The 16,256-nt window shown below is 25.0% G+C and overlaps 1 protein-coding gene and 1 long non-coding RNA gene across 2 annotated transcripts; both read right to left on the reverse strand.

Moving 5' to 3' along the window:
- Positions 1 to 171: 171 nt before the first annotated feature.
- On the reverse strand, positions 172 to 13,058 carry LOC139426408 (uncharacterized). Its single transcript, XM_071185206.1, has 16 exons — positions 12,981 to 13,058; positions 12,908 to 12,925; positions 12,747 to 12,764; positions 12,599 to 12,616; positions 12,438 to 12,455; positions 12,114 to 12,294; positions 11,791 to 11,808; positions 10,437 to 10,454; positions 9,597 to 9,614; positions 9,428 to 9,445; positions 8,919 to 8,936; positions 8,748 to 8,765; positions 8,581 to 8,598; positions 7,436 to 7,450; positions 4,067 to 4,114; positions 172 to 341 (listed from the first exon to the last, which is right to left on the reverse strand). Exons 1-16 carry the CDS (start codon positions 13,056 to 13,058, stop codon positions 331 to 333), a joined length of 531 nt encoding a protein of 176 aa, XP_071041307.1. The 3' UTR covers positions 172 to 330.
- Positions 13,059 to 13,732: 674 nt separating this feature from the next.
- Positions 13,733 to 16,211, reverse strand: LOC139425152 (uncharacterized). Its single transcript, XR_011636406.1, has 3 exons — positions 14,682 to 16,211; positions 13,900 to 13,917; positions 13,733 to 13,747 (listed from the first exon to the last, which is right to left on the reverse strand). It is a non-coding gene; the product is annotated as an uncharacterized lncRNA (long non-coding RNA).
- Between the last annotated feature and the right edge of the window lie 45 nt (positions 16,212 to 16,256).

Genomic DNA, 16,256 nt, shown 5'->3' on the forward strand with positions numbered 1-16,256 from the left:
CACTATTTATGTAATGCATTTGACTCCAGTAGTAAAATCTTTTTCAGTTTTTTTAAGTATATAGCAGCATGCGTATATTTAAACTTTATTTTTGCTAGGCTATCTTTGATATTTATCTAAACCTTTGCGTATTTTGGAAGGACGATTAAATAAAAATGAAGGCATTAAGCATTTTAATACATATATTACTTTAATGTCATTTAAAAATAATATACAATATTGAGAAAAGATATTGAACTATTCATGAAGACATTGGTTAATTGTTCCTGATTGAACCTCTCTGTCCAACTCAGTTGTAAGCACGGAACTTGGAATGTAATTTTCTTTTTTCTATTTATCCCCTGAAATGAAAATGTTCCGTTTAATTATAATGTAGAGAAAAAAAATCTAAAAATTATTTTTTATGTTTAGATTTTATCTCTTTCTCCTAAAAAATGTTTTCATCAGTGTAGAAAAACTACCAACGCTTTCCAAAATATGAAAAATTTCAGCTTCTGTTGGTCAACAGGCTTCATTATTCTGAGGAAGGCGAAAACTTTAATTTTACATGTAAATGATAAATATGCAAGAATAAATATGATTTTTTTCAAAAAAAAAGTCTGATGAAAGAATAATGATTTTTTTTCATTCCCCAGAGCCTAAGTAAAAAATGTGTATCAATGTTGTTAAGAATATAGTAATAGCTATTTTAATTAAAATTACATATTGTAATAGCTATTTAAATTAAAATTACATATGATAATAATTATGTTATTTGGAATTTTACATAGTATTTAGTAAAGGTACCATTGTTATGTTTGAGAATATCTGAAAATTGCTACGATGGAGCAATACGTATAAGAGCTCGTTGCATTGGAAGAAATTCTAAAGATGCTTGTGAGAGAAAAACTGTAATATTTTACTTGTTTATTAATTTAATACATTTCTTAAGAGACATTTAAGCATTAATATACGTGAAATTATCAGTAAAACGGCAGCAAACGTAGCAAGGTACATTACGGGGTTTTGCTGCACTTCTATCTGTTTACCAATGAGTTTTATTCTCGTTGCGACACAGAGGGGAAAATATAGTCTAAACTACCAGACTACGGTAAACCTCACCGTATTTCTGACTGTATGGGAACGTAAAAATCTAGGTAGCATTTTTACTGAAGTGCTTTGGAATTAAATTTGGTATAATTAATATTAAAATATGGTTTAATAATATATTATAAAATTTAGTAATTATTTAAAAATTTATTATTTTTATCATGATACATTAGAGCATTGCATTGAAATCAGTTATTCAGTTAAATTTACTTTCAAGTTTTGTATTTTTTACTAAATGTGAGGTAATAATAACTATAATTTTGAAAACCAGAATTTCCCGTAAAGCGTAACCGTGTGAACGGAAGAATTGCTATATGAATGAATATCGTTTAGTTGACCAAAATTATAGTTTTGCTTTACCAGAAATGCCATTACCAAGCAGCACAGTAATTTACCAGATTTTTTTCTCCTTGTAATAGTAATCAAATAAGGCAAAGACCTGATAAATATTTATTTTTTGAAAAATGAACTTTTTTTATATTGCTAAATATTTTTTATCGTAGCATTACATGCCTTATTACAAAACATAAAATTTTTATTAAAAATCAGGGTGTATAGCCATATTCATAAATAAAACATTCAACATTCAATTATAATATTTCTTTCAGTATTTAGAAAAAAATAAAATTGGATTAATTGAGTGATAATTTGTAAGAATTGAATAATTTTTTGAAATGTTTTTTTTTCTTTGTCTGTTTGAATTGAAAATGCAAATTGTTTTTGGTGTACTCAAATCTCTTTTGCTCTACGGTAGTAATCAATTACATAGTAGCCATTAGAATATTATTTTTTTAAAAACTATGTGTTCTCTCAACAAACTCATTCCTCATATAAAGTTATGAATTACTCTGTATTATTTGTACTATATTATTATCTAAATTTATTATGCATTATTTATACAAATATCAAATAAGGTTTAATAATATATTTTAAAAAATTATTCACTTTTAAAATTAGCATTTAAGATGACAATCTTTTTTTTTCAGTTTAGAATACTCCTAACCAAATTAATAAGTCATCATCATAACGTTGCTTAATTATTAAGCTTATCTTAATGAAAATATTTTCTCATAGTCGCATATTTTAAACTAATTTATATTTTAGTATATTTATTTAATTCTCTAAGCACATTCTATATAAGCATCATTATTCGGTTAATTATATAATGTAAAGCTAAATTTGAATAAAATTACATAAAATATTTTATTTTAAAAAAAAGTATGAAGAAACAGTTGTGATTGTATTCATTTCATAAAATATATTAAAAAAACATTGTTTTAATAAAAATATGTCAGGGAAATATGTCACAATTTACGAAGACGGAGAATAAAAATAATTACTGAGAATAAAAATGTGTCATAATTTACTAGCTACATACCCATTATTCGTATGGGAAAACTAATCAGTACTGAACTATACCACAAAATTATGCACAAATTTTAAGTCATTTTTCCGACAAAGTTTAATAGCCTAGTGCAGTGTTTCCCAAAGTATGGTACGCGTATCCCCAAAAGTGCGGGAACAGTTTAACGGGGTTTCGCTTTCTCATGTGATAAATCTTGCAACAAACGAAAATTTGAAAGAATTTTATTTAAAATCAAGGCTAGCCATAAAAATTTAAGATTGCATACTTTTATATTGGATATTTTTTGCAGAGTTAACAGTTAATAATTAGTGATGTCAACAGCCATTTTTGATTTTTAACTTGCAATTTTTTATTGTAAAAATAAACATATGTTTTAAAAAATACACTATTTTTTTTATTAGTGGTACACAGCGTTACGAAAAATTTAGGAAGGGTACACAAGAGTCATAAGTATGGGAAACACTGGCTTAGTAGAAGAACCAGGTAGGATCCATTTTTATGAATCACTGAAACTAATATATTCAATGGTTCTAATAATATAGTATCAAAATAATACTGCTTCATCAATATGTATATGTTTAATCTAACAAAATTGTGTTTGGTTTCACTTTGATCTTAACATAACTAAACCACTTTAGTTTTTAGTACGCTTACATGATTTTTTATTCCAAATTAGGCCGTGGTAAATAAATTAAGATAAAGAATTAGTCTCGCTTTCTAATAAATCAATAATAAAATAGTTCGGTTTAGGTTAGGTTTTTTATTACCATATTAAACATAACACTGTTCTTTGAAGTTCATCCCCTCATATAGAGATGAACTGTACTTTGCGTGATAATTCTCATGGCCAACTCATGATAGTCAAAATTATAGTAGTTTTCTCTATCAAGTAATCTTATTCGGTACATATCTCATTCAAGCGAAAGTAAGACAGTTATTTCCACAGTATTGGTATTAAAACTGATTAGTATTGATGCAGTTTTAATGATCACCAAATACTTACCGAGCGAAATAGTATCCTTTTTCCATAATTTTGTCCTTTAATTTATAACTAACGTTTTGTTTAATTTCAATTACCATAGGTTTTAAATTATTTACTTTAATAGAAACACGTTTTAAAAAATGTTTGTGCACAAAATTAACACTTGTCATCACATAACTTTATAATTATAATTGAAATAAAGAAATGTTATTTAGATGAGGTAGTCCACGAATACTACCACGTTAATGTTTATTGAATTTATTTGAGACAGCGAGCAAAGGAATTTGAATATTAAAGTAAGAGCAGTAAACTTTTTATTTTATTAATTAGTGCTATAAACTAGCAAATATTACTGATCTTATATTTAAAATACTTGGAAAATTGAATCGTCTGTTGTTTGATTCAAAAGAATGGATAACGCTTAATCAATCAGAAAATTCCATTTCGTTTTTTGATTATTGCGATTTAATGCTTCGTCATAGAAAGTTTAAATGCCAACAGTGGACTTTCTCGTGCTCGACTTATCTGTATGCCAAACTTCTTTCCTTTCAGTTAGATGGTTCAGATGCTTATAAAGGACGCAAAGACATACATACAAACAAACAAAAAAATTTATACAAATAGGTTACCAGGAGTATGAGAAAGGTCAAAGAAAGGGAAAGGACTACCAGGAGACTCTATAAAGAAAGAAATGGTAAATTATTAATAAAACAAAAACTACATAGATTATAATTTAACTTGCCTATATACACTCTATAACGAAAAAATTGACGCACCAAGAAGGAGTTGTCCGATTGAAACGAAAATATGTGGATAGGAAGACAATGTACAGAATAGTAAATGATTAAAATTTCAGAACAATTGAATAATTTATTGCAGAGTTACAGTAGCAAGTTTAATAAGGTGTTGACCCGCCTCTAGCCTGGATACAAGCTGCCACACGGCGTGGCATAGACCGATAAAGCTCCCAGGATGGTCTCTTGCTGTATTTCCTGCCAAATTCGATCCAATTGTCGAACGAGGTCATCAACATCCTGTGCCAGATGCAATCACCTTCCCATCATATCCCAGACATGCTCGATGGGAGAGAGATCTGGTGATCTGGCAGTCCAAGGAAGAGTTTGACAAGCTTGCAGACAGTTCATAGCAACACGTGCCGTATGTGGTCTGGCATTGTCCTGCTGAAAAACCAGCCCAGGGTGCTGCAAAAGGAACGGTGGCAAAACAGGTCTTAGGATGTCGTCGACGTACCGCTGTGCAGCAAGTGTACCTCTACTGATGACCAAAGGGTTCCGGCTGTCAAAAGAAATGGCACCCCAGACCATAATGCCTTGTTGAGGGCCGGTGTGGCGTGCAATAGTGAAGGCAGGATCCCCCCTCTGCCCTGTGCGTCTCCAAACACGTCTTCGATGATCATCAGAACACAGTTGGAAGTGAGATTCGTCGCTAAAAACTATACGTCCCTAGTCGACATCATTCCAGCCGTATCTGTTCAAAACATTCATGCATACGAAATTTCAAAGCAATCGGATGATTGCTTCTTGGTGCATCGATTTTTTTGTTATAGAGTGTATTTTTTGTAATGATTGTATTATTAATATTATTGCATTCATTCCCAACTCTTTTATTCCAATGATTTAAAATTATGACATAATACATTATTATTTGTTAAATTATTATTTTAAAGAAAGTAGCACTAAGAAATCTCTTATCTTAACATTTTTAGGATGATAAACAAATATTTTTTTTTATTTTAAAAAGCTAGCATAATGGTAATCTTAAATTCATTTCAAAGACTTTTAAGCTATAGAGGTTCATATAAAGTTAACTCATATGCATTTATTTAAGAATGGTATTATAGTTCATTATAAATATAACTTCAAATTTGAAATGAATTTCATATAAATCACTAAAAAATTAAAGATAAGTTTATACTTTTATTTAACTCTTTTTTATAGTAAGCTAGTAACTAATAAGAATTTCAAAAGAAAATTATTAAGATTCTACTAGAAACAAATACATTTATAAAATATGCGTTAGAGGAAATTACTGGATAAGATTTCATCAAACTTTCAATATTTGATAAAAGATTAATTTTTAAGAAAAATATTGTATATATCAATACATATCTAATTAAATATTTGAAAATTTAAACAGAAAAAGATTTATTTCATTGGAAGATATGTAAAAGGATCTAGTGGTGTAAAATGGGTAAAATGTTTATAGATAAATGGATAATTTGGTAATCGATAATCGATGTGATAATGGACAAATGGGTAATATGGTTCTGAAAAAATGGGTAACATGATAAAGGATAAATTGGTTAAAATAGGAAAATAGTAATCTCAAAAGAATTAAATTATAAAAAATTTTGAAATTTTTCATAATACTCTCTATGCATTTCAAAGACATGTTTATTGGATTATAATTTATGTTTTTAGTTGTGTTTATAAATTTGTACATTAATATAAAAAGTTGTTTTCCAATCAATTTGGAAAAAAAAACATCTAATTGTGATTAGAATCTTTTCAAAAACCGATATCCTATGACCTTTAAAGCAATTACTAATTCTAAACCGACGAATCCTTTAAGGAATGATTTTTAAAACCCATAAAAAGTTTTAATCCTTTTCATTCTCTAGTAATGTCTGTAGCTTGTAGAAAAAAAGTGGAAACACGTGAACTTAATGTTTTATGGTAGATTTAATTGAGACTAATGTGAACATAGTATATTTTCTTTGCATATAAATTGCTAATTGATCTGTATATTTTCGATAATTGTTATGAATTTCGCTAATCGTTTTGAATGTTCTGTTCCATAAAATTGAAATATGTGAGAAAGTAATAATAAACTGCCAGTCATAATCATAAAAAATTTAAATAATAAAAATTTTACAGAATACCTTCACAATTTATTCAAAGAACAGGGATATATTTCATATAACTGACTTTTTATATGAAAAGAACTAAAAATAATATAAGTAGAACTCTTGCTGTGTTACTCGTATATTTACTCCATTCGTATGTTACTATTAAAAACTGTTTTATATCATTTATAAAATGCGTGCAAAAAATATTTATCTTCATAACTATCATTATTTATAAAAATAAATATTAATTTTCAAGAGATAATTTAAATTAAATTAAGGAACTTAAAATTTATTAAATAAAATAAGATTTTTTCTACAAATTTCGCATAAATTTCCGTGAGGTTTTAAATTAAATGCCTTTCTGTTAAATTCGTGTGCTTTATTACTTAGTTTTAACATCATACTACAAGTTTTACTTATATATAGAAAAAAAACCGAACCGTATCAATAATTTGATACCATATGCACAAGAATAATAATATTTTAAATTTTTAAATGAAATAAACATTTTTGTATAAAGGTACACTTAAAATTTATTTTTAGATGCAATGTGATAATTAAATAAAAAAAATTTAATATCCCTTGTAATTATTCATTGTATTCCCAATTTCGTTGTATCTCACTTTTTAAGAAAAATATATATAAATTTTTTCCTAAGTGTTTAAATTATTTACAAACTGAAATGTAAAACATGTATTTAACTTATAGTTATTAACTGAAAGTTTTATATATACATTAGATATTTATTCACCTTTAAGAAAACCAAATGCACATTTTATATATATTTATATATATATATATACGATCAAACCTCTCTATAGTGAGCACGGTTTATAGCGAACTCTTGGATATAGTGAACGAAATGTTCGCTCCCGTGCCTTGCTCTGCACGTATGTTATTTTTTGTGGATATAGTGAACTAAAAAAGTGAGGAAGTTGGGTATTATGAACTTTTTTCTGTTTTCGACTGATTTTTTTNAAATGTTCGGAAAAAGCATTATATATATTATGTATAATAATAATAACTAGAAAAGGAAAGTTCACTACTAATCAATTTTTTGCTATTTTGATTCGAAACTGATAATAAATTAGAATTCAAAAAGACACTCCTTTACAAAAAATATACTAACCAGTAGTAGTCTTTTCTAAAAATATAGAAGATATTATATTGAATATGATCATCTTGAAACAAAATACTGTTAATATTAAATTGATTAACTAAAGAGAATTAAAGAGGAATCTACCTGTAAAAGTATTTAATTGCTTAAAGCTATTTTCTTCTCTTTTTTTTTTGGTGTTGAAACATTTCAAAACAACATTTCAAAAGATAATCGGTAAAATGAAGGTTACAAAAAAGCTGATAAAAGAATCATCATTAAAATAATTAATATAAAGACGTGTGAACTTTCCTAAATTTTTGGTAGAAATTTTAAAATCCTAATCAGTTTAAAAAATATTTAAATGAATCTAAAGTCATGTTCATGAACGAACTAATCAGTTTTTTTTTAAACAAGATGTTTAAGATCTTTCTAATTAAACCGCATACTCATAACAATTAAATTGATTATCGAAAAAGAGTGAAATAGGAATCTCTGTCTGTAGCAATTTTATAGTTTTAAACTATTTTATTATTTCTTTGTCTAAACATTTAAAGGCAAAATTTCAAAGGTAATATTGAAACAACGGTTTAAAGAAAAGAAAAAAGCTTAGCTGATATTAACCAGGAATAGTGTATTTTTCTGAGGTTTAAGATAAAAAAATTTAAAAACGTGAATAATTTTAAAAAATCAAAATCATTTATCAGAAACTAAAGTTGTATTAAAGAACACTGCTTTAAATAAGATATTAAGGTTCCCGTTAAATGAAAAAAATACTCAAAAAAGTTCAATTGATTATTGAAAAAGATTGAAAGAGATATATTTTTATGCAAGAATATTACGGTTTGAAACTATTCACTGCAGTTCAAATATTCAAAAGCAAAATTTTAAAGAACATCTAATCGTGGAAGGTTAAAAAAATTATATTTGAGAAGAATCATCATCGAATTTAATACTAACCAGGGCTTTTAGATCAATGTATTAAGTTTCTACACAAAAAAAATAATATTTTAAATAATTCAATTAATTATATGAAGAGAATAAATGAAGAATCTCTTTTATATAAATAAAAATTTCGGTTTGAAAATACTTTTGGGTATAGTTAAAAAGGAAGCATTGAAAAACAAAATTTTAAAAGAATATAAATAAACGATGATTAAAGTAAAAATAGTACAAACCAGGAGTTGTAGACTTTTCTGAAATATTAAATATAAAATTTTAGATCGTAAATAATTCGTAAAAATGAAATTAGAGCAATTAAAAAAATTTCAAAGAATTTAAATAAAAGAAGGTTTAAATAAGTAAAGAAGCTAGGTAATGAATTATTATTAAAGTTGATACTAACCAGGAGTTGTCGACTTTTCTGAAATTTTAAATTGAAAATTTAAGATCATAAATAATTCATCGCAAAAAAATTGAAACATTTAAGAACATCATTTAAGAGGAAAAACAATCAAGTATGGTTAAAGGAAATAAGGAAGCAAGGTGATGAATCATCATAAAAATTGATACTAACCAGGAGCTGTAACCTTCTCTGAAATTTTAATTGAAAATTTAAGTTCGTAAATAATTCTACAAAAATCAATTGAAACATTTAAAAACATAACTTAAAGGAATAACGATAAAATTTGGCACAAATAACTAAGGAAGCAAAGTGATAAATCATCATTACAATTGATACTAAGCAGGAGATGTGGTATTTTTTAGAAATTTTAGATAAAAAATTTAGAATAGTATTTAATTCATAAAAATTATTTCAAACAATGAGAAATGATATTTCAAAAAAACACAAATAAAATAAGGTTAAAAGAAGTAAAGAAGCTTTGTGATGAATCAACATTAAAATTAATACTAACCAGGAGTTGTAGACTTTTCGGAAATTTTAAATTAAAAATTTAAGGTCGTAAATAATTCATAAAATTTAAATTAAAACATTGAAAAAAAATTTCAAAGGAATTTAAATAAAAGAAGGCATAAATAATTAAAGAAGCTTGGTAATGAATTATTATTAAAATTGATACTAACCAGGAGTAGTCGACTTTTCTGAAATTATAGATAAAAAATTTATGACAGTATTTAATTCGTGAAAAATATTTAAAACAATGAAAAATGAAATTTCAAAAATATATAAATAAATAAGGTTAAGAGAAGTAAACAAGCTGGGTGATGAATTATCAGTAAAATTGATACTAACCAGGAGTTGTAGACTTTTCTGAAATTTTAATTAAAAATTTAAGATAGATAAAAATTACTCGAAAATCAATTGAAAAATAGAAAGAATAACAAAAATATATGGTTAAAGGAAGTAAGGAAGCTGGGTGATTATAATCCTTGAAATTGATACTATCCCGGTGTAGTGGACTTTTCTAAAATTTTAATTTAAAAATTTAAGATCCTAAATAATTCATAAAAATTAAATTAAAACATTGAAGAAAAATTTCAAAGGAATTTAAATGAAAAATGGCTTAAATAATTGAAGAAGCTTGGTTATAAATTATCATTAAGATTAATATTAACCAGGAGTTGTCGACTTTTTAAATTGACGACATCTTAAATTGAAAATTTAAGTTCGTAAATAATTCATCGAAAATCAATTGAAACATTTAAAAACATAATTTAAAGGAATAACGATAAAATTTGGCTCAAATAACTAAGGAAGCAAAGTGATAAATCATCATTAAAATTGACACTAACCAGGAGTTGTTGTATTTGTTAGAAATTTTAGATAAAAAATTTAGAATAGCATTTAATTCGTAAAAATTATTTCAAATAATGAGAAATGATATTTCATAAAAGCATAAATAAAATAAGATTAAAAGAAGTAAAGAAGCTTTGTGATGAATCATCATTAAAATTAATTCTAACCGGGAGTTGTAGACTTTTCGGAAATTTTAAATTCAAAATTTAAGGTCGTAAATAATTCATAAAATTTAAATTAAAACATTGAAAAAAAATTTCAAAGGAATTTAAATAAAAGAAGGCATAAATAATTATAGAAGCATGGCAATGAATTATTATTAAAATTGATACTAACCAGGAGTAGTCGACTTTTCTAAAATTTAAAATTAAGAATTTAAGATGGTAAATAATTCATCGAAAATTAATTGAAACATTTAAAAACATAATTTAAAAGGAAAAACAATAAAATATAGTAAAAGGAAATAAGGAAGCAAGGTGATGAATCATCATTAATATTGAAACTAACCAGGAGTTGTAGACTTTTTTGAAATTTTAATTGAAATTTAATTGAAATTTTAATTGTCAAAAATTCCTCCAAAATCAATTAAAACATAAAAAGAAAAACAATAATACATGGTTAAAGGAAGGAAGAAGTTGGGTGATTAATAATCCATAAAATTGGTACTAACCAGGAGTTGTGAACTTATACAAAATATTAAATTAAAAATTTCAGATCATATTTTATCCGTAAAAAATAATAAAACATTGAAAAATGAAAATTTCTAAAGAAAATCAGGAAGTTAAAAAATATTCATGATTGAAACTGATTATAACCAGGTGTTGTAGACATTTCTGAAATTTTAGATTGAAAATTTAAAATAGTTAATTTCTAAAAATAAATTAAAACATTAAAAAAGCAAAATTAAAAAAGGGAAATCAGTAAAGAATGGTTAAAAGAAGTAAGCAAGTTTGATTATTAATCATCATCAAACCATCAGATATTTACCGAGAGTTGTGGACTTTTCTTCAAGTTTAGATTAATTATTTACGATAATATATAAAGTATATAATTCGAGAAAAACATTAAAATATTATAAAATGAAAATCCCTCAGAAAATAAATAAAAGGTGGTAAAAAGTAAAGAAACTGGGTATAAAATTATCATTGACATTAATTATAACCAGGATTTGATGACATTTCTAAAATGTAGGATCGAAAGTTTGAGATTGTAAATGAATTATGAAAAAAAAACAATTGAAGCAAAGAAAAATGAAATTTAAATAGAATATCAATAATATATGGTTAAAGAAAGTAAGGAAGCAAGGTAATTACTAATTCATAAAATGGGTACTAAACAGGAGTTATGGACTTTTCTGAAATTTAAAATTAAAAATTTAAGATATTTTTTTTTCGTAAAAAATAATAAAATATTGAAAAAGGACATTTCTATTATTAAAAGATACTAAAATAAATCATTAAAAAATGGTAAAAGAAATTCAGAATGTTAAAAAAATATTCATTAGGGAAACTGATGCTAACTAGGAGTTGTAGACTTTTCTGAAATTTTAAATCGAAAATTTGAGATAGTAAATAATTCATAAGAAACAATAGAAATATTGAAAAACAAAATTTCAAAAAAAAATCAAAAAAATAAAATTAAGTGAAGTAAAAAAGCTGGGTGTAGAATCATCATTGAAATAATAACTAACCGGGAGTTGATGACTGTTCTGAAATTTTAAATTTGAAATTAAAAAAAAAATCAATTGAAACATTGGAAAACAAATTTAAAAGGAATGTCAAGAAAAGATGGTTAAAGGAAGTTGGGAGACTTAGTGATTAAAAATCATTAAAATTAATAATAACCAGGAGTTGTAGACTTTTCTGAAATTTTAGATTAAAAATTTAGGTTCATATTTAATTCGTTAAAAATGATTACAACATTGAAAAATGAAATTTTTAAGAATATAAATAAAAGATGGTTATAGGAAGAAAAAAAGCTGGGAGATGAAACATCATTAAAATTGATACTAACCTGAGGTTGTAGACTTTTCTGAAATTTTGAATTGAAAATTTAAGATGGTAAATAATTCTTGAAAAATAATTACAACATTGAAAAACAAAATTTCGAAAGAATATCGATAGTTAAAGGGAGTGAAGAAGTTAAGAATAGAATCAACATTGAAATTGATACTAACCAGGAGTTGTAGACTTTTCTAAAATTTTAAATTGAAAATATAAGATAGTTAACAAAAATTAAATGAAACATTGAAAAAAAAATTTAAAAGAATAATCAATAAAAGATGGTTAAAGAAAGTAAGGACGCTGAGTGATAAAAATCATTAAAATTGATATTAACCAGGAGTTGTGGACTTTTCTGAAATTTTAAATGGAATATTTGAGATTGAAAAAAATCAAATGAAGCATTGAAAAACAAAATTTAAAAAGAATAATCAATAAAAGATGGTTAATGGTAGTAAGGGAGCTGAGTGATTAAAAATTATTAAAATTGATACTAACCAGGAGTTGTGGACTTTTCTGAAATTTAAAATTGATTATTTAAGATAAAAAAAATTTATTGAAACATTGAAAAACAAATTTAAAAGGAATTTCAATAAAAGGAAGTAAGGAAGCTGGTAGACAAATAATCGCTGAAATTTATACTTACCGGGAGTTGTAGACTTTTCTGAAATTACAGATTAAAAATTTAGGATCATATTAAATTCCTTATTCAAAATTACAGCATTGAAAAATTAAATTTCCACATAATATAAATAAAAGATAAATAAGGAAGCTGGTAGATAAATAATCATTAAAATTGATACTAACCAGGTGTTGTAGACTTTTCTTAAATTTAAGATTAAAAGTTTAGGATCATATTTTATTCGTTAAAAATATTTACAGCACTGAAAAATAAAATTTCAAAAGAATATATATAAAAGATGGTTATAGCAAGTAAAAAAGCTGGGGGACGAATCATCATTAAAATTGATACTAACCAGGGGTTGTAGATTTTTCTGAAATTTTAAATTGAAAATTTAAGATAGTTAACAAAAATCAAATGAAACATTGAAAAACAAAATTTATAAAGAATAATACATAAAAGATGGTTAAAGGAAGTAAGGAAGCTGAATGTTTAAAAATCTTTGAAATTGATACTAACCAGGAGTTGTGGACTTTTCTGAAATTTTAAATTGAATATTTAAGATTTAAATAATATATTGAAACATTGAAAGGCAAAATTTTAAAATAATGTCAATAAAAAAGGGTTAAAGGAAGTAAGGAAATTGGTAGATATATAATCGTTAAAATTGATACTAACCAGGAGTTGTAGACTTTTCTGAAATTTTTGATAAAAAATTTAGGATCATATTTAATTCGTTAAAAATAGTTACAGCATTTTAAAATGAAATTTCAGAAGAATATAAATAAAAGTTGGTTATGGGAGTTAAAGAACCTGGGTGATGAATCATCAATAAAATTGATACTAACCGGGTGTTGTAGACTTTTCTGAAATTTGAAATATAAAATTTAAGATTAAAAAAAAATGTTGAAACATTGAAAGGCAAAATTTTAAAAGAATGTCAATAAAGGATGGATAAAGGAAGCAAGGAAGTTGGTAGATATATAATCGTTAATCTTGATACTAACCAGGAGTTGTAGACTTTTCTGAAATTTTAGATAAAAAATTCAGGATCATATTTAATTCGTTAAAAATAGTTACAGCATTTTAAAATTAAATTTCAAAAGAATATAAATAAAAGTTGGTTATGGGATGTAAAGAACCTGGGTGATGAATCATCAATAAAATTGATACTAACCAGGGGTTGTAGACATTTCTGAAATTTTAAATTTTAAATTTAAGATTAGAAAAAAATATTGAAACATTGAAAGGCAAAATTTTAAAAGAATGTCAATAAAAGATGGTTAAAGGAAGTAAGGAAGTTGGTAGATATATTATCGTTAAACTTGATACTAACCAGGAGTTGTAGACTTTTCTGAAATTTTTGATAAAAAATTTAGGATCATATTTAATTCGTTAAAAATAGTTACAGCATTTTAAAATGAAATTTCAAAAGAATATAAATAAAAGTTGATTATGGGAGGTAAAGAATCTGGGTGATGAATCATCAATAAAATTGATACTAATCAGGAGTTGTAGAATTTTCTGAAATTTTAAATTTAAAATTTACGATTAAAAAAAAATATTGAAACATTGAAAGGCAAAATTTTAAAAGAATGTCAATAAAAGATGGTTAAAGGAAGTAAGGAAGTTGGTAGATATATAATCGTTAAACTTGATACTAACCAGGAGTTGTAGACTTTTCTGAAATTTTAAATTTAAAATTTAAGATTAAAAAAATATATTGAAACATTGAAAGGCAAAATTTTAAAAGAATGTCAATGAAAGATGGTTAAAGAAAGTAAGGAAGTTGGTAGATATATAATCGTTAAGCTTACTAAATACTAACCAGGAGTTGTAGACTTTTAGTAGAAAAATAGTTACAGCATTTAAAAGGAAATTTCAAAATAAAATAAATAAAAGTTTGTTATGGGAGGTAAGGAACCTGGGTGATAAATCATCAATAAAATTGATACTAACCAGGGGTTGTAGACTTTTCTGAAATTTTAAATTGAAAATTTAAGATGGTTAAGAAAAATCAAATGAAGCAGTGAAAAACAAAATTTAAAAAAAATAAACAATGAAAGATGGTTAAAGGTAGTAAGGAGGCTCAGTGTTTAGAAATCATTAAAATTGATACTAACCAGGAGTTGTAGACTTTTCTAAAATTTTTGATTAAAAATTTAAGCTAGTATAATAATACTTTAAAAATAATAAAACAAAGAAAAATGAAATTTCCAAAGAATATCAATAAAATATTGTGATAGGAAGTCATGAAGTTAAGAAATGAATCATTATTGATTTTGATATTAACCAGGACTTGTAGACTTTTCTGAAATTTTAAATTGAAAATTTAAATAAGTTAATTTCTCAAGAATCAATTGAAACATTGAAAAATAAAATTTAAAAGGAATATCGGTAAAAAATAGTTGAAGGAGGCTGGATGATTTTTCATCATCAACATTGATACTAACCAGGAGTTGTTGACTTTTCTGTAAAATTAGATAAAAAAGTTAAGATCGTATATAATTCTTAAGAAATAATAAAACATTGAAAAATTAAATTTCCAAAGAATGTAAATATAAGCTGGTTAAAGAAATTAAAGAAGCTGGGTAAAGAATAATTTTTGAGATGGATACCAAACAGAAGTTGCTGACTTTTCTGAAATTTTAGCTGGAAATTTTGAAATCGTTCGTCACTAAATAATTAAATGAAACATGAAAAAACGGAATTTGAAAAATATATATAATAAAAGTTGGTTAAAGAAAAGAAAAAAGCAGAGAAAAGGAATATCATTGAAATTAATGCTAACCAGGAGTTGTGGACTTTTCTGAAACATTAGATGTGAATTGAATGGGAATTTGGAATGAAAATTGAAAATTATAATATAATTATTATAAAAATAATTTTTAAGACCTCGATTTTATTTAAAAGGAAATAAAGTATCAGATTTAGTCACCTTTTTTAATTAATATAAAGTTTTCTTCATATAAAACATATTTTAATGCTTATAGTTAATTATTAAACGACAATGAAAGAGGATCTCTGCACGTGACAATTTTATGGCTATAAACTATTTTTAACTATTTTTTTGTTAAAATTTATAAACTATTTTTTTGTTTCTTTGAAGTTGAAACAAAAAAAAATTAACTTTTAAAGGAATGTGTAAGAAATAGTAGTTTAAAGGAAAGAAATAATCTGGAAAAATTATCAACGTTTAAATCATTGCTTATCTGGAGTTGTGGACTTTTCTGAAATTTTTTATTGGAATTTCAAAATCGTAAATAATTCATAAAGAAAAATTATTCATATAAAATTAAAGTCTTAATTATGAACAAGTCAATCATTTTTTTAAATCATTATTTTAAGGCTCTTCATATGTAAACCAAGTACACAAAACAATTAAGTTTATTACTTAAAAAGAGTAAAAGTTGTATGTAAGAATCTTATGGTTTGAAATTAGGTTTCATATGGTTTGAATCGGTTATGGTTTGAATCGCTAAAATTGATACTAACCAGGAGTTGCAGACTTTTCTGAAATTTTAAATTAAAAAT

This window comes from Parasteatoda tepidariorum, chromosome 1 (genome assembly GCF_043381705.1).
Source record: "Parasteatoda tepidariorum isolate YZ-2023 chromosome 1, CAS_Ptep_4.0, whole genome shotgun sequence".
Lineage (NCBI taxonomy): Eukaryota > Metazoa > Arthropoda > Arachnida > Araneae > Theridiidae > Parasteatoda > Parasteatoda tepidariorum.